The sequence below is a fragment of the Oncorhynchus mykiss genome, chromosome 23, assembly GCF_057628025.1.
Source record: "Oncorhynchus mykiss isolate SJ-2025 chromosome 23, ASM5762802v1, whole genome shotgun sequence".
NCBI lineage: Eukaryota > Metazoa > Chordata > Actinopteri > Salmoniformes > Salmonidae > Oncorhynchus > Oncorhynchus mykiss.
In genome coordinates this window covers 8,419,834-8,439,604 of record NC_143044.1, presented here as the reverse complement: position 1 = coordinate 8,439,604, position 19,771 = coordinate 8,419,834, and the positions used below count along the sequence as shown (strand labels likewise).

The 19,771-nt window shown below is 41.7% G+C and overlaps 1 protein-coding gene across 7 annotated transcripts in view; it reads left to right on the top strand.

Moving 5' to 3' along the window:
* Positions 1–502: 502 nt before the first annotated feature.
* LOC110502367 (cullin-9) overlaps positions 503–19,771 on the top strand; it is a 40,205-nt gene continuing 20,936 nt past the window's right edge. For 6 of the 7 annotated variants that reach the window (XM_036959674.2, XM_090216695.1, XM_036959673.2 and 3 more), the window contains exons 1-9: positions 503–2,381; positions 3,320–3,982; positions 15,302–15,456; positions 15,592–16,188; positions 16,338–16,479; positions 16,664–16,854; positions 18,502–18,901; positions 19,123–19,315; positions 19,414–19,615. In XM_036959674.2, coding sequence (XP_036815569.2) covers positions 3,325–3,982; positions 15,302–15,456; positions 15,592–16,188; positions 16,338–16,479; positions 16,664–16,854; positions 18,502–18,901; positions 19,123–19,315; positions 19,414–19,615 — 2,538 coding nt within the window. In that variant the 5' untranslated portion in view covers positions 503–2,381; positions 3,320–3,324. Of the gene's footprint in view, positions 2,389–3,319; positions 3,983–15,301; positions 15,457–15,591; positions 16,189–16,337; positions 16,480–16,663; positions 16,855–18,501; positions 18,902–19,122; positions 19,316–19,413; positions 19,616–19,771 lie in introns of all 7 variants that reach the window. The other variant, XM_090216692.1, reaches the window with a different exon arrangement.

The window sequence follows — 19,771 nt, the reverse complement described above, 5'->3', positions numbered from 1 at the left end:
CCCATAGGACTGCCGCTGCCTGGATGTTTTTTGTTTGTCGCACCATTCTCTATAAACCCTAGACACTGTTATGCATGAAAAGCTCAGGGGGGTGGCCGTTTTGGGGATACTGTATCCGGCGAGCCTGGCACCGACGATCATACCACGCTCAACGTTGCTTAGGGAGATTGTTATGGATGAATAAACAGCAGGATTTTTTTTTTGCCCATTCTAACGTTCAATTGAACAGTAACTGAATGCCTCAATGCCTTTCTGCCTGCTTTATATAGCAAGCCACTGTCACATAACTCACTGTCTGTAGGAGCGATCCCTTTTCGTGAATGGGTTGGTGTACATAATAAACTGTGGGATGAGTGTATTGTTATCTATTTTAAATGACAGGACTTTCACGAATTTTATGATATTATCGTGAAGCTTATTTCAAAACATTAGGGGGGGTGGCAATACACTTTTTTTTAGATGGGTCCGCCATAACACTCACAGAGAAGAAGAATAAAACATTAGGGGTGAGAGGCTATGCGGACAAGCCTGATGCCCAAAACGTATGACTTATGCGCAGCGAGATGGATGCCGCTTTCAAGACAACTTGTAACTCTGAAACTCGCGCAGAGTTTCTCCACTGGGAAAATATCAAAATCGAACACAGCCATAGAATCGGTTTAGTCAGTTGTCTAATGAGCCCTTCCCAGCTAGCTAGTTTATGCTTGTGGCTAGAAACTTCAACCAGAATTTCAAATTAATCTGCCGAAGTTGGGACTTAAAAAAAATAAATGTAGATGTAATGCCGTAGATTTACATTTTCGGCGAAAATCACTAAATGTGCTTTAGCTGTCACATTGGCCTGATATTGGCTACAATATTCTAGATTATTCATTCTCCTTACTGCAGGATAACAAGTGCTCGGCAAGCGGGACACACTGCATGTTGTTGTGTTACTATGGAAAGCCGTTTGGACCATACTATGGACATGTACATTGGATGCAACCCGGATATAGACCGTCCATGAATCGGAGTATGCGAATCTGAATTAGATTACAATGAAAACAACGGTAGGACATCTTGGATGCAGTCTCAAATTCTTTGTTGGAAATGGAAATGGCCGTTTCTGACATGACGTGAACAATGTAATATTCTATGAAAGAAACTGTTCCTCTTTACTCCCGTAGCATTCCACCTAATGTGGGGAGGCTATACGGACACGCCTCGTGCCCAAATTCGCAGTTGAAAGTTGATTTGAGACAAATGGATTTGGCTTAGTTGGTTCAGTCAGTTGTTCTGACGAGCACTTCCCAGCTCGCTATTTATGCTGGCTAGCTGACAACAGCAGCATTGCGCTAGTTAAAAATGGTAAAAGAAAGTGATTATTTCAATTGTAGTTATATTTAGAGTAGGATAACAGCCTACTTGATATAGCATGAACAGCAATTAATGAATCATGTAAACCTAAAACATGACAGACATTGGATGAAAATATATATTTTCGGTTGCAGTGACTTAGACCGCTGCGCAACTCGGGAGGATGGCTATATCAATATTTCCTCCACCAGTTCTTGCATAATTAATTTTACTGACACAAAAAGATCCCACCATGTTGAAAAAACAAATGATCTGTTGGAATGTATACAATTGTACCACAAATAGGATACATGTCATGATTAAAAAAAACAAAACAAGGAATGACTTTACTAGCATACTGGCATAAAAACTGGATGGAATGGAAACGCGATTAGTGACTGTAAACAGAACCGCAGAAGAGTTTTGAAATCTTCCACATCCCATATGAATCAGCTTTCGTTTTGTTAGAGAAAAACATGCTACTTATTGTTTTCTATAAAATGTTTTGCACAATTAATTTACTTAGTTTTGATCACTTTACACTTATTGAGCGTTAGACCCCTGTAAATGTAATTTGCCTAACGAAGCGCGAATGACGGAGAAGAACCATATTGTTTCAAGCAAATGCATTTCCAACCACGTTCACGCTCCTCGATTAACTTCGACCTTTTTTAAAAGAGGCGAGAGATGACGCAGGAGGTTAGCAAATCGAATTGATAAAAGGCCGGTGACCGGAACCCTGCACCCTTGTTTGCAAAGCGAAAAACTTGGATTCCGAGTTTCCCCACTTGGGAGGTATCAGAATCAACCAATAGCAAGTTATACGGTCTATACAAAGAATTTACGTTCATTTGACTCGTAGTTACCGAGTTGTCGACATGACGTGAACGTGGTGAAATTCCTACCTGTCACGTGCGCGCCCCGTATCAAACGCTGGCTAAAAACTAGTTCCAGGCTGGGAAACGACATATTACAACAGAGAAGAACATTCCATCGACAGAGGAGCGGGAAAACGGTGAAAAGGGGGAAACCCTGTAACACTGGAGGTAAGAGGTATCCCCTGTTATTATAGTGTTATTAGGCCGCACTATTCCAGCTATCCGTAGCTAGCTACTGAGCGATGCTGGCAAGCTAGCTAGTTGAGGCAGGCTTGCCTTGTCAAAACGGGCCCCTGCTGATAATGAGGCAGTCTGTCGGTAAACTGATGTGTTGGAGTTAATCAGCGACATTGGCAGCCACACCTGTTCACCGTAAATATGAGGATAACGTTAGTGTTTAAAAAGTAGAGCTGACTAACCTCCCTGCTGATGCAATCAGATGTCTCAAGTTCAAAGTTAGCTAACGTTACCAAGCTAACGTTAGTTAGCGTTTTCAAGCTAACTGCAGCAGCAGCCAGCGTTTACCATGTTTGCAATGCGCTTACGACCGTGGTTGGCATTTGCAACTGCTAGTGAACTAGCTAGCTAACTGTTACTCATTCTCTTTTGCAAATTATTCAAACGATGTTCATAACTAGCTAACGTTATTTAGGTAACTTAGTTGAACTAACAAAATACTTTACTGTCTACATGTTAGTCGATATTATTGTTCAACACGACTAGCTGAGTTGGCTAGTATAACCTGTTAGCTGGCTTTTTAGTGTGGCGTCATTTCGCTAATTATCTTTGCCTTGAAAAAGGGATGTTCAAATAACTCATAGTGAAAATGAAAGTTTCCAGAAATGTATAGTTGTCCTTTCACCAATGGCTTTATCATGTCTATCCTTCCCAAGAAGGGTAAATCTTAAATGCAATTAAGCCTTCATTGGCTGAGTACAGTATTTGCCCATCCAGTATCTCACTCTGATTTGCATAGTCTTAATTGCTGATTCAAAATGACTTTACCTTTGCAAAACTTATGTACAGCTGTTTTTTTATATTTGTAAATATATATGCAGATATCAAAGTATATTGATATTAAGCATTCCTTTATATTTCCCTTACAGCAATCATGGTAGGCGAACGCCGCAACGGGAACCTACTTGTCCAGCTGGGCACGAAGCTGCAGGCCTATCCAGAGGAGTTGATCCGGCAGCGGCGGACTCACGATGGCCAGACAGAGTACTTGATCCGCTGGTGCCTGCTGGCCATAGACGACGGTAGTGGCTCAGGTGGAGGGAGCAATGAGGCAGGAGGAGGTGGGGGAAGCAGTTCAGGGGTGGGCGGCTCCAGCGGCTCAACCTCAGGCGAGAGCAAGACGGAGAACATACTGATGTGGATGTCAACGGAGGATGTCTACGCCAACTGCCCCACTCTACTGGGCAAGCGCAAGGCAGACACCCAGCGGCCCCTCCAGGAGGAGGAGAGGCCCAGTGGAGAGTTCCCTGCTGATGTCACCTTTGACGAGGTGGAGCTCTCAGACATGAAGGACGATGTCAAGAACTTGGTCACGAGGGCCCGCAAACAGATGGCCAAGAAGAGCGACTTTGCCATCAGCATCACACACACCATCCACGTGCTTAGTGCCTACGCCAGCATCGGCTCACTGGTGGGCGTCTTCAAGGAGACCGGTGCCCTGGACCTGCTCATGGAGCTGCTCTGCAACAAAGAGCGACAAACCCGCCGAAGTGCTGGGAAGATGCTCCGGGCTCTGGCCTCTCATGACGCAGGTATGGGGTTTTGATAGTTACATTCTTAGACTGTCCCAGTGTCAGCCATGTCGGAAATGAGAGTAGAGTGACATGCTGTTAGCATGCTGACTGCAGGAATGTCCACCAGAGCTGTTGCCAAATAATTGTATGTACATTTTTCTACCATAAGCTGCCTCAACATAATTTGAGTATTTGGCAGTACGTCCAACAGGCCTCACAACCACAGATCATGTGTATGGCGTTGTGTGCTTGAGAGGTTTGCTGATGTCAATGTTGTGAACAGTGCCCCATGCTGGGGGTATGGGCATGCATAAGCTATGGACAACAAACTATTGCATTTTATTGGTAGCAATTTGAATGCACAGATACTGTGATGAGTTCCTGAGGCCCATTGTCATCCCATTCATCAGCCACGATCACCTCATGTTTCAGCATGATAATGCACAGCCCCTTGTTGCAAGGATCTGTACACAATTCCTGGAAGCTGAAAATGTCCCAGTTCTTCCATGGCCTGCATACTCACCAGACATGTCACCCATTGAGCATGTTTGGGATGCTCTAGATTAGAGGTCGACCGATTAATCAAAATGGGCGATTAATTAGGGCCGATTTCAAGTTTTCATAACATTCGGAAATCGGTATTTTTGGGCGCTAATTAAAAAAAAAAGGTATTTATTTTAATTGAATTAAAATGGACTATACACCTTTTTATACACCTTTATTTAATCTTTATGTAACTAGGCAAGTCAGTTAAGAACACATTCTTATTTTCGATGATGGCCTAGGAAAGGTGGGTTAACTGCCTCGTTCAGGGGCTGAAAGACACATTTTCACCTTGTCAGCTCGGTGGATCCAATCTTGCAACCTTACAGTTAACTAGTCCAACGCAATAACGACCTGCCTCTCTCTTGTTGCACTCCACAAGGAGACTGGCTTACTGCATTTGCGTAACAGGCAAGGTAAGTTGCTAGCTAGCATTAAACTTATCTTATAAAAAACAATCAATCAATCACTAGTTAACTACACATGGTTTATGATATTACTAGATATTATCTAGCGTGTCCTGTGTTGCATATAATCTGATTGAGCCATACAAGTATCTGACTGAGCGGTGGTAGGCAGAAGCAGGCGCATAAACGTTCATTCAAACAGCACTTTCGTGCGCTTTGCCAGCAGCTCTTCGTTGTGCGTCAAGCATTGCGCTGTTTATGACTTGAAGCCTATCAACTCCCGAGATGAGGCTGGTGTAACCGAAGTGAAATGGCTAGCTAGTTAACGCGCGCTAATAGCGTTTCAAACATCACTCGCTCTCAGCCTTCTAGTAGTTGTTCCCCTTGCTCTGCATGGGTAACGCTGCTTCGATGGTGGCTGTTGTGTTGCTGGTTCGAGCCGAGGGAGGAGCGAGGAGAGGGACGGAAGCTATACTGTTACACTGGCAATACTAAAGTGCCTGTAAGAACATCCAATAGTCAAAGGTTAATGAAATACAAATGGTATAGAGGGAAATAGTCCTATAATAACTACAACCTAAAACTTCTTACCTGGGGAATATTAAAGACTCATGTTAAAAGGAACCACCAGAGTTCATATGTTCTCATGTTCTGAGCAAGGAACTGAAACGTTAGCTTTCTTACATAGCACACAGTGCAATTTTACTTTCTTCTTCAACACTTTGGTTTTGCATTATTTAAACCAAATTGAACATGTTTCATTATCTACTTGAGGCTAAATTGATTTTATTGATGTATTATATTAAGTTAAAAATAAGTGTTCATTCAGTATTGTTGTAATTGTCATTATTACAAAAAATCATAATCGGTCGACCTCTAATCAATATAGCCTAACCAGAAGAGAACCTGTTCCTGACACCCCCCCAGCCTGCTGCTGCTGGCCTTCTGCCATTTAGTCAAGTTGCCAGTAATAGGCTACACCAGCGGTCAACAACCTCTTCCATTTGGAGTGCCAATTTATTTTACCATTTCTACTGACATGATTAGGATTTTCATATGCACAATTTTATGGAACAGTTAAATTTGTAATAGTCTTCATATCTCAATCAATGTCATGTGGTCAATCAAAATGTTACTATTCGAAAAGTAAATGTGCTAATATGTAAGAATAGCATACGTACAGCCGACAAATACAAATATTGCATTTGGTAGGTAGAAAATATCCTGGTTTTAAAAGTAAATATCCTATAAATCACATTGGCTATGCATGGCCTCTCTGCAAGGAACTTAACATTGTATTAACTTGGTCCAGCCCAAAGCATGTGCTTGCAACATTGTATAAAATATTTTGGGCCCTCAGTTTCCCACAGCTGTAGGCTACTTGCGCAAGGGATAATAAGTAAATTGTGCTTTACTGGAATAAAAGTAAGTTACCAGAGAGACAACTCATTTGGATATACGTGCTGAAGTCAATACGTAAAGCTTATTACTGTCCTTACGAAACTATCAACTTTACCCACACATGAACATTGTGTTTTCACAGGAGGCGCATGTAGCTTGTTGTTTTTGTCGGCCAATCATCAGTGGTACTAGCCTCTGACTCTGTTGTGGCAAGCAAGTTAGGATATCAATGGAAGATTGATTTAAAATGATGCTGTTAAATGAGAAGGATATGTTTCCATGACCAAGAGCCAGCAGGTAGGCTTCTACTTCAACTTTGAATGAAGTTTCTGTGTAGGACGGGGGAAAGGGCAGCCTATGTAGCTTTGATTAGCTAGCTTGACTAGCTTCTCTTCTTGGTTTGATGCAGTAAAAACGAGTGCTATGTAATCAGTGGATGATAAATAACCCAGCAGCTAGAAGTTAGTAACTAGTACAAGTGGGCTTCTTTGCTTCACTCTCTTCCTCCTTGTGCTACTCAGCCACACAGTCACAAACACAGCACGGCTCCTCCCCCGCATGCTGCCAGCTCAGTTTTCCTCTCCCTTAGTTTGTGCGTTTTTAAACGCTTCAGTTAATAACATAGCAAAAACAATGTATTTTCTGCTGCTTCCCTCATTCGATTTGGATCAGCCTGGTCTGGACTTGACAAGGTCTATACAGGGCTGGGTCTGGTTGTCTGTTTGGACCTGGTCTCCATATTTAAAACATACATTTATTCAGGTAGGGTCCAGGGAGGAAAGCTTGTTGAACCAGAGAAGACATCTAATCTGAGAAATGTATTGGATTGTCTTGAACGGGAAAGATTCATATCCTTAATAATAGGTCATTAGGTCTGTGTGATATTAAAAGGTTCAAATATATTATTCTGTAAACATCATTGATCTAAGTAATGGTATTTCTGAATGACTTATAGCTTTATTTTCTGAAGAGGGGCTTGAATTCTGGGTTTAGCAATGCAGTTTTTCCACTGGTTAATCTTACCTTTGCCTGATGGCTTTAGTTTGCGTAGCATTTTCTATTTGACCAACAATGCTTCCGGTTTGATTTTAAGGGTGTGAGTTTTTGGGTAATGGTTAGCCTAACTATGGGCTCTCGTACTTGCCCTTTAGTCATGACATGAATACTCTGTAACTTGGAATTGTGTGAAACTAGTCCGGATGTGAACCCGGACCAGTTAAGCTGTTTGTTATTCATTTGAATATACTCTGAATTGTTGACATTGGCTAAGTCTGTTGCAGTTGACAGCCATGACACTTGGTCAGTGACAATTCACTGATGCAATGACAATCTGTACAATGCAAAACACAAAGATTAGTGGTACTGGTAAAGCCTTGTACCAGGTCCCACCAAGCATTTCTTTACCATGTTTTTTGCCTTCCAACTGACCCTTTTTGGCAATTTTGATGTAGCCTTATTACAGAGAATTCCCCAGTTGTAGAGCTGTTGATGTTTTTCTCATATGCGTCATCAATGAAGGGTAAAAAAGAAGGGCTTTACTCATCTTCCCTTTATAAAGAGGCCACCTTGGCTGATTTAGACTGTTTGTTTTAAGGTTTCTTAGCAACTATGTTTGCTGGAGGAAATGGATAACATTTTCATGTTTGATAAGATAAAGATTTTTTTTAACATGCTTTATGAAACCAGTCAACATTCATTGAATTGGGTTGTTGATTGTTATGGTAGGTTCATTTTTCTTTTATTAAGCCACTCACAATTGTTCTTTTAATGAATAAAGACACTGTCTGCGCTACTGTCTTGAATGGAATAACACAGCTATAGTGTTGTATTGCGCCTCTGTTTCTGTACTTTTTGAAATCCCACTCCTTGGGCCATGACGGTCCAACCTTGTGGACTCTTAAATGTGACTCCCCTATCAGGAATGGCTGAGACCGTTTGACATGGCGCCAAGTAGAGGTCGACCGATAATGATTTTTCAACGCCAATAGGACCGATGTCGATTTTAATATTATAACTTTTTATATATACATATATAATTTGTAATAATGACAATTACAACAATACTGAATGAACACTTATTTTTTATTTTTTGTGTGTGTGAATTTGACCCCTTTTTCTCCCCAATTTAGTGGTATCCAAATTGTTTTTTAGTAGCTACTATCTTGTCTCATCGCTACAACTCCCGTACGGGCTCAGGAGAGACGACGGTCGAAAGCGATGCGTCCTCCGAAACACAACCCAACCAAGCCGCACTGCTTCTTAACACAGCGCGCATCCAACCCGGAAGCCAGCCGCACCAATGTGTTAGAGGAAACACAGTGCACTTGGCAACCTTTGGTTAGCGCGCACTGCGCCCGGCCCGCCACAGGAGTCGCTGGTGCGCGATGAGACAAGGACATCCCTACCGGCCAAGCCCTCTCTAACCCGGACGACGCTAGGCCAATTGTGCATTGCCCCACCGACCAGTGCTGTTTGAATGAATGCATACGAGCCTGCCTACCACAGCTCAGTCAGACTCCTCTATCAAATATCAAATCATAGACTTAATTATAATAAAATAACACACAGAAATATGTGCCTTTAGGTCATTAATATGGTCAAACCCAGAAACTATAATTTCCAAAACAAAACGTTCATTCTATCAGTGAAATACAGAACCGTTCCCTATTTTATCGAACGGGTGGCAACCCTAAGTCTAAATATTGCTGTTACATTGCAGAACCTTCAATGTTATGTCATAGTTATGTAAAATTCTGGTGAATTAATTACGGTCTTTGTTAGGAAGAAATGGTCTTCACACAGTTCGCAAAGAGCCAGGAGGCCCAACCTGCTGCATATACCCTGACTCTGCCTGTACTGAACGCAAGAGAATTGACTTTCCCTAGTTAATATTGTCTGCTAACATGAGTTTAACTAAATATGCAGGTTTAAAGGTTTAAAAATATATACTTGTGTGTTGATTTTAAGAAAGTCATTGATGTTTATGGTTGGGTACACTGGTGCAATGATTGTGCTTTTTTTGCGAATGCGCTTTTGTTAATAACCTCTTACAGTTACCCTCCTACTTTTTTCAATTTCTGCCTGAAGACACCCAAATCTAACTGCCTGTAGCTCAGGCTCAAAACCAAGGATATGCATATTCTTGGTACCATTTGAAAGAAAACACTCTGAAGTTTGTGTAAATGTGAATTGAATGTAGGATAATATAACACAATAGATCTGGTTTAGATAATACAATGAAAAAACTATACGTTTTTTCATTTTTATTGTTGTATCATCTTTAAAATGAACAAGACAAAACAAACATTAAGATAGGATGATGGGGACAATTTCAGTGAAAAACAAGACGGCAACAGTACTTGTGCAAAGTTTCAGAATGATAACTCCCAAAATGAGTGTGCTATACATGACATTTATCATGAAGTCACCCAGGTGTCCCACACAAGTAGCCCAAATGTACCCAAGGGCCAAATTGGTGAAGTTATACATTTTGAATGGAATAACTATATACAAAATACCAAAATGGTATTCTACCCCCCCCCCCCCCCCCCCCCCAAAATGGAGAAGAAAATATATTAATTTACAAAATAACACTTTCAATATTTGGAAGACCCTCATTCCTCTACACAATATTGTGCTGCTGATGCCAGGTGCCATAGCAGTCTCTTTCTGCTGTAAAGCAGAGGGTCACCAAGCATGTGATGCAGGTGATGGGGGACTTCATTTTGAAAAGAACACAGCGATGCCTCCATGCTGTACCCTTTTGGCCCTGAGGCACATCCAAACCTGCAGAAATACATTTGGGCAGATGAACACCACTTGTGGCAGGAGCTGGATGAACCAGCTCCAGGACACCTTGGCACTGGGGGCTCCCATTCGGAGTCCGTGTCACTGTGAAAGAAAATGTTCAGTTAGAATAGTTTCACATATGAGCCCTGTCTCAAGAGGTATAATAAACAGATATATATTTATATATTTATTTATATATTTATTTATATATTTATTTATATATTTATATAATATATAAATAAATATATAAATATATATCTGTTTATTTACATATTTATTTATATATTTATTATATATATAATATATAAATAAATATATATTTATATATATATATATATATATATATATATATATATATATTTATATATATATATATATTTATTTATATATATATTTATTTATATATTTATTTATATATTTATATATATAAATAAATATATATATATTTATATAATATATATATATATACACACACAGTGCCTTGCGAAAGTATTCGGCCCCCTTGAACTTTGACCTTTTGCCACATTTCAGGCTTCAAACAAAGATATAAAACTGTATTTTTTTGTGAAAAATCGTCAACAAGTGGGACACAATCATGAAGTGGAACGACATTTATTGGATATTTCAATCTTTTTCAACAAATCAAAAACTGAAAAATTGGGCGTGCAAAATTATTCAGCCCCCTTAAGTTAATACTTTGTAGCGCCACCTTTTGCTGCGATTACAGCTGTAAGTCGCTTGGGGTATGTCTCTATCAGTTTTGCACATCGAGAGACTGAATTTTTTTCCCATTCCTCCTTTCAAAACAGCTCGAGCTCAGTGAGGTTGGATGGAGAGCATTTGTGAACAGCAGTTTTCAGTTCTTTCCACAGATTCTCGATTGGATTCAGGTCTGGACTTTGACTTGGCCATTCTAACACCTGGATATGTTTATTTTTGAACCATTCCATTGTAGATTTTGCTTTATGTTTTGGATCATTGTCTTGTTGGAAGACAAATCTCCGTCCCAGTCTCAGGTCTTTTGCAGACTCCATCAGGTTTTCTTCCAGAATGGTCCTGTATTTGGCTCCATCCATCTTCCCATCAATTTTAACCATCTTCCCTGTCCCTGCTGAAGAAAAGCAGGCCCAAACCATGATGCTGCCACCACCATGTTTGACAGTGGGTATGGTGTGTTCAGGGTGATGAGCTGTGTTGCTTTTACGCCAAACATAACGTTTTGCATTGTTGCCAAAAAGTTCAATTTTGGTTTCATCTGACCAGAGCACCTTCTTCCACATGTTTGGTGTGTCTCCCAGGTGGCTTGTGGCAAACTTTAAACAACACTTTTTATGGATATCTTTAAGAAATGGCTTTCTTCTTGCCATTCTTCTATAAAGGCCAGATTTGTGCAATATACGACTGATTGTTGTCCTATGGACAGAGTCTCCCACCTCAGCTGTAGATCTCTGCAGTTCATCCAGAGTGATCATGGGCCTCTTGGCTGCATCTCTGATCAGTCTTCTCCTTGTATGAGCTGAAAGTTTAGAGGGACGGCCAGGTCTTGGTAGATTTGCAGTGGTCTGATACTCCTTCCATTTCAATATTATCGCTTGCACAGTGCTCCTTTGGATGTTTAAAGCTTGGGAAATCTTTTTGTATCCAAATCCGGCTTTAAACTTCTTCACAACAGTATCTCGGACCTGCCTGGTGTGTTCCTTGTTCTTCATGATGCTCTCTGCGCTTTTAACGGACCTCTGAGACTATCACAGTGCAGGTGCATTTATACGGAGACTTGATTACACACAGGTGGATTGTATTTATCATCATTAGTCATTTAGGTCAACATTGGATCATTCAGAGATCCTCACTGAACTTCTGGAGAGAGTTTGCTGCACTGAAAGTAAAGGGGCTGAATAATTTTGCACGCCCAATTTTTCAGTTTTTGATTTGTTAAAAAAGTTTGAAATATCCAATAAATGTCGTTCCACTTCATGATTGTGTCCCACTTGTTGTTGATTCTTCACAAACAAATATAGTTTTATATCTTTATGTTTGAAGCCTGAAATGTTCCAAAAGGTCGCAAAGTTCAAGGCGTCCGAATACTTTCGCAAGGCACTGTGTATGTGTATATATATATATATGTGTATATGTATGTATATATATGTGTGTATGTGTATATGTATATATATATGTGTATATATGTATATGTGTGTATATATGTATATGTATATATATATGTGTATATATGTGTATATATATGTATATATATATGTATGTATATATGTATGTATATATGTATATATGTATATATGTATATATATATATATATATATATATATATATATATATATATATATATATGTATGTATGTATGTATGTATGTATGTATGTATGTATGTATGTGTGTATATATATATGTGTGTATATATATATATATATGTATGTATGTGTACAGGGAACATAAGGTTGAATGTTATGACAGATCAGCTAGATCTACAGTCTCCATTTCACTTTGGCCATTGTTGTGGGCCTGCCCTCCCCTCAACAGCCTCTAATAGGCTATTTCATGCGGGGTGGGGCGGCAGACACACTCGTCTCACATTACATTTTTATGTATTGCTACTAAAATTTTCAAAAATCACATTTTATATTATTAATTTCAAACAGCAGCATTAGCATGAGAAGAACTTACCAGTCCAAAACTATGTCCTCTCCGTTCAAAAAATATTCCTCCATTTGGGAATCGCTAAATGAATCGTCCTCCAACAATCTGTCTCACTTTCCCGATCAATTTTTCCTAAAATTGTGTGTACATCTGTATATCTAGACTTCGATTTAGCTTTCCCTGACTTAGTCGCCATACTGATTGATATATAAACAGCTGAAGATGCGCTTTACCAAAACAAACGCTGAGCGTAACATGCGTTGCTCCTTCCGGTATGAAACTTCAATGGCGATTGACCCTCTTTACGTCGGAGCTTACTACATGGGTTGGTCTTCCAACACATAAACATTACATATTGCCTTTTACCTCAGCTCATTGGCTATCTACCCAGCTAGATTTCAAAACGATCAGTGGTCATTGGGTTAAAATGCAGTCAATCAACGAAACAGCGGTCATATCATTGGTGCCCAATGATGTCATTACTTGTTGTCTTCAAATCGGTTTCTTTCAGTCAATACGTCCCGGGAAATGACCCATCAAGTTTGCTTGTGTTACAAACAAACCAGTTGATTGCAATGAAACCAAACATGACTGGAAAAGTCACGTTTAGTGTGTGTGTGTTTACATCGAATGTGTCATCGAAAATGGAATGAGACGGAATTCACGACACAAGCGGTTCACAAAATGTTTCGTGTTAGGCTATAAAAATGGATTTTATTAAACAATAGACCATTGTGTGAACACTTATTTTAACTTAATATAATACATCAATAAAATCAGTTTAGCCTCAAGTAAATAATGAAACATGTTCAATTTGGTTTAAATAATGCAAAAACCAAGTGTTGGAGAAGAAAGTAATGTGCAATGTGTGCTATGTAAGAAAGCTAACGTTTCAGTTCCTTGCTCAGAACATGAGAACATATGAAAGCTGGTTCCTTTTAACATGAGTCTTCAATATTCCCAGTTAAGAAGTTTTAGGTTGTAGTTATTATAGGACTATTTCCCTCTATACCATTTGTATTTCATATACCTTTGACTATTGGATGTTCTTATAGGCACTTTAGTATTGCCAGTGTAACAGTATAGCTTCCGTCCCTCTCCTCGCTCCTCTCTGGGCTCGAACCAGCAACACCACAACAACAGTCACCATCGAAGCAGCGTTACCCATGCAGAGCAAGGCGAACAACTACTAGAAGGCTCAGAGCGAGTGACGTTTGAAACGCTATTAGCGCGCGTTAACTAGCTAGCCATTTCACTTCGGTTACACCAGCCTCATCTCGGGAGTTGATAGACTTGAAGTCATAAACAGTGCAATGCTTGACGCACAACGAAGAGCTGCTGGCAAAACGCACGAAAGTGCTGTTTGAATGAATGTTTACACGTCTGCTTCTGCCTACCACTGCTCAGTCAGATACTTGTATGCTCAGTCAGATTATATGCAACGCAGGACACGCTAGATAATATATAGTAATGCCAACCATGTGTAGTTAACTAGTGGTTATGATTTATAGTTTTTTTTTTTATAAGAAGTTTAATGCTAGCTAGCGACACCTTGGCAGTTAACCCACCGTTCCTAGGCAGTCATTGAAAATAAGAATGTGTTCTTAACTGCGCAAGTCTGCGCCCAAAAATACCGATTTCAGATTGTTATGAAAACTTCGGCCCTAATTAATCGGCCATTCCGATTAATCGGTCGACCTCTAGTTGCCACATTCGCTGAGGTTTCCTTTCTTTGGCAGTTTGAAGATTAGTACTTTTCTCCAGTCTTGTGATATGATATTATGCTCCCAGATCTTGCGAACGAGATCAGTCAGCACCTTGGTAGTGGTGTTGACGACAGCTTTAAGTAGCCGCTGTTTCCGGTAGCTTACTTTTATTACACTACTTTTAACCGCGCGTAGATGATGATAACCTAGCAAATTACATAAGCGTTATTTGAGTGACAACCTAATATCACTCAAGCCATTTTAGCATTTGAATGCTGAATGTGTCAGATATCAGGAAGAGGCCGCCTACCTTGCATTGCTCAGTGCTGGGGATATTGCTCAGTTTGACTACGTTACTGATGCTGCCTGGGCGGTAATACTAGATTAATGACTGTCAACATTTACATGCAGTTTGACACATGGAGAGGATGCATCAGTTGTCTCAAGATGAGCAGTATTTTCGTAAGGTAGAATGTAATATGAGAAACATTTTAGTGAACTGGCAATTCGTGACATATTAATACATTTTATGACCAATTTATTCTACACTTGGATCGGTTTGGGTCCTGCTGACCTATGCACTTGTATCTTAAACATATTTGTATCTGGTACTGAAGCAGTGAATCATTACCTCACTTTTTTTAGAGTATGACTTGAAGTTCAAATTGAGTGAAACCGAACAGGGTTGTTAATCAGGTGTGTGTGCATATGCAACTCTCCTAGGGCAGTGGTAACCACCTCATTAGATACTAGGTGTCATGACAGACCAACAAGCAGTAATGATTCAGAGGGTAAGCTCAAAATAGTGTCCACGTAAAATAATGGTGCTCCTGTCTTCCCACAGGGAGCCGTGCCTATGTGCTCCTGTCCCTCAGCCAGCAGGACGGTATTGAGCAGCACATGGACTTTGACAATCGCTACACCCTCCTGGAGCTGTTTGCAGAGACCACCTCCTCTGAGGAACATGGCATCTCTTTTGAGGGGATCCACCTCCCTCAGGTAGCTACCAAATCATATTCCATGTCTCTGTACTGTATTCTTACTTACCGATGGGTTCCTACATGTACCCCTAGATCAAACCAGTGAATTACCGGTCGCTGAGATGTAATGTGGCGTTTCCCCTGTGTGCTCCAGATCCCAGGGAAGCTGCTGTTCTCCCTGGTGAAGCGCTACCTGTGTGTGACGTCCCTGATGGACAAGCTCAACACGGCAGGGGTGGAGTCGAGCTCTGAGCGGCAAGACGCAGCAGGCTCCTCCTCAGGGACAGGCCACCAGCCGGAGAACCTGCGTGTCCAACGAGAGTTTGAGTTCACCATGGCCATGGCTAACCTCATCTCTGAGCTGGTGCGCGTCATGGGCTGGGACCGCAACCGGCAGCCGCCACAGGCAGCCGGCCTGGTCCAGGGCAGCGCCTGCGGGGAGGACCAGGAGGATGAGCCGCCCCGCCGTGTGGTGCGTTCTATCTTCCAGCCTCGCTTCTCTGCCTCTGCTTCTGCCTCTCCTGCCACTGCTGCCGCCTCTAACATGGCAGCCACCACACCACCCAAGAAGAAGACCAGCAACGGCTTCAAGACGCGCACAGACTTCGCCAGCCGCTCGGCTTATGTGGAATATGTGCAGGAAAACCTGAAGAGCGGCATGCTGGTCCGTATGTTGGAGGATTATGAGGAGGTCAGCGCTGGTGATGAGGGGGATTTCCGCTACAGTAATGATGGCTCGCCACCAGTGCAGGTAAAAATCACACCTTGTATCAGCCTAGACTGTGTCACACAGCACAGGCTCCTGCGATTTGAGTTAGGGTTGAGTGGTGACGGATTTGGGAAAGACATTAACGCTGTTTGGTCAGATTTGCTGTAAAGTGATTGTTTTTCTGTGCACAGGTGTACTGGACCTCCCTGTCTCGAACCTACTGGGTGCACTGGCACATGGTTGAGATCCTGGGCACTGGCACTAGTGGACAGGGTGAGAAAGACGCCCAGGAGAAGGCCTCCTCTCTGACTGAGACCATCAAGCTCACGACTGGTAAGAGAATCCCCTGCAACCACACTCACTCATGTAAGTGACTTTTAACAGTAACATGGCTCCGACGCGCCAAAGAACACACATTTTGAATCCTAATGCACACGCAGGTTATTCTGTAAATTCAACAAATTGCCATATTGTTTTTATTAGAAACTGTTGTCTAATATTGTTGTCTTGTATGCAGTGTGTCAGACATTATTCTCCAAGCCTCCTGGTGGGCTGTACTCGTTGCCTTACCTGGCTGAGGGGCTGCAGTCTGACGGCGCCACCCTGAGCAGGGCCGAGTGGTGGGAAGTGCTCTTTTTCATCAAGAAGCTGGAACCAAAGCAACAGCAGGAGATCAACAACCTCCTGCGTCAGAGCCTCGATGAACAGGCAAGTGCCCATCACTGGAGCTGTGGCGGTCATGAAATGTTGTCAGACAGTTATTGTCATACAAGCCTTTTGGATATCTACATTTTTAAAATAAGTATAATAAATCAATTGAATATACACTATCACAATAAATTATTTATTTTAGGTCTAAAGAAACATGATGTGAAGAAAATGCATTTCAGAAGAACAGAATATGATTTCCCCTACTGTATGTTGTCTGACAGTGCACCGTGCTGTTGTTAATTTACCAGACAAGATGTGCTTAAGTCCCGTGCCATTATTTTATAATAAGAGGAACATATTTGAACTTAACTGAATAAAATAGAATGGATATTTTTCCCTTTCCTGAGTGAGAGTGCGCCCATATGAAGTGGCTATGTTGAGCGTTTAAAACATGTACTATATGCTAGATTTAGAGTTATTTAGCAACTGTAGTTGTGAGTGATGCAAACCTTAGACTGCCTTAAAAATCACAAGATATGAGCTGCATGATGTGACCTATAGGCTATTGATGATTTTGAGAAAGTCACAAAAAAGCTTGCACTCTGTTCCTTGCCTCAGGCTGCACACGTTGTTCTCTCAAGTGATCATATTTTCACCCATCAGACTGTTCTCAGCTTAATCTGGTCTTTACTTGAATGGCCCATTTATTAAATGGGCAAGACAAAAAAGGTGTGTCATCCGTATGGAGTAGTGAATGGAAGCCACTTCCCCGCCGGTATGTTTTTCACTCATGTTGGGTAGGCTACTCTGGTAATTTGGCTGTCAACAGGTGATATTCTGCCCAAACTTTGTATGCCATGGCTCTCCAACCCTATTCAAATCAAATTTTATTGGTCACATACACATATTTAGCAGATGTTATTGTGGGTGTTTGTTCCTGCAGTAACCCAGTGCTTAATTTTTAGGAAACCAGGGGAAATCTGTTCTGGAACATTGATAGTTACATGTTTTGTTGTGAAAACAATCTCATTAAACTGACAGCCCCTCTCTGCACGCTGGAGAAAGGAATGAAGGAGAGGGGGGAGGAGATGGAAACTCACGGTGGTGAGATATTCTGTTGCTAAAGGTAATATCAGGCTATTATGGAAATATAAAAATATATTCGCTATAAAATACAAATTCACTAAGTGTAGGCTAAGTCTGAATTTGTTTAATTTAGGCTAGACCAAATATGTATTTCTGCCAGGTGTAAAATGTGGTTGGCTATGTATTGTGTAACAGCACAATCATTATTTGAAATAAAATATAGGGAGGGGGGGGGTTGGGCTCATAAAGGCTTAATATCCAATATGCATATGGGTGATTTTGAATTCATCCTCACCTAAGAAAGTGCTGTCCATTTTGTTGTTTGGCTCTGAAACAACATTCACAACGACCATGTTTTCCACTCAGTTTCAACCTATTGTTGAACTCCTTTCTTCAAATTGAGCAATCGCAGTGAGGTGAGTTGTAAAAGCACATACTGTGTTAAGTGTTTTGATGCAATTTTCTATTGGATTGATGTTCGAGGGAAAATGGAGCCATCCCATCCGTCTTTAATTCCCACTCTCTAATCCTCTCACTCTTCCTGCTCTTTTCATGATGCTCAGCCCCCATGGATGTTGAGAGTAGATTTAATGTTTTTGCCTCTCTCTGCTCTGTCAGATGTCAGACGTAGACGAGGCCACTCTTATCCAGCTGTCGGTGCCAGGCGAAGTGGCCCGGAAGATGCTCCACTACCTGAAGCAGACCCTGCAGAACTCATGTCTGTGGGACCTGCTCTGCTCCCATGCCTTCTCTAAACACTACCTGCGGCGTGGTGGGGGAGGCCTGGAAGACGATGAGCTGCTGCCTGACGGCTCCCTCGGATCCTCTGGCCTGGGTGGAGGACGGGGCAACTCCTCATCTGATGCCACCGCCGCCGCCTCTTCCTCCTCTGCCATGGGCTCATTGTCCAAGAAGCCCAAGAAGGAGAGTCCTACGGACTGTTGCTCCGACACAGAGTCTGAATTGCCCATGGAAGATGAGTCTAACTACCCAGAAGATCTGAAGGAAAAGATGAAAGGTGTGGCAGTCTGTGTTTGAGCTTTGTTTGTTTTTGTTGTTGGCAAACTACCTCTAGCTGTAGCCAATCCCTTTTTCCAGAGAAAGACAAGTGAAACCACAAACATGCCCAAGAATACAGGGTTGTTTTTCTTACCTCACACTGTTGCACTCTAGCCTGATTTTTAAATAATGACAGCCATTCTTGCTCTAACATGCTTTGCCTTGTGTTTTCCCTACCAGTGTTTAACAACCCCAAGGTGCAGGGCAAGAAGACAGCCCTGGAGAAGCTGGGGGAGGTGGTTGACATCATGAAGAAGATTGGCTCAGATCCAGTCCAGCAGCTGGCTGGGATCAAGTTCATCATCCAGGTCCTAGAGGATGAGGGGCCTCAGGAGAGAAGCACCCTCAGGACGGACGCTGTCCAGACCATACGGTAAGGCTGCTGTCTGCACACTTCTATTCTTTTAGGGTCATGTTTGAACTCTAACATTTGTGTCCTCCAACTTGATCTTTGAACCCCCCACCCCCCAGGGATAAAGTCCTGAAGCTTTTGGTCGAGATACTGAGTGGGCAGCCCAAGGAGAACGTGGTCAGCACCCTGCGTCTCACCCGCGCCCTCATGGTCAAGTACGAGTGGAGGGTCTCCTTTGCCACTGAAGGTGGCGTCAAAGCTATCCTCTCCTGTATGCAGGAATACCCCACTGTCCCACAGGTCCAGCAAGTCGCTCTGGCTGTGAGTTCTCAATCACTTTTTCTTTTTTTACTCACCTTTTATTGTCTAGCTAGTTTTATAATGAAAGAGCACGTTTCCTTATAGTTTTAGGGGATGACAACTTCACAGCTGCAGTGTTGTCATGACTTATCTATCATATTTCTGTCCACACTTAGT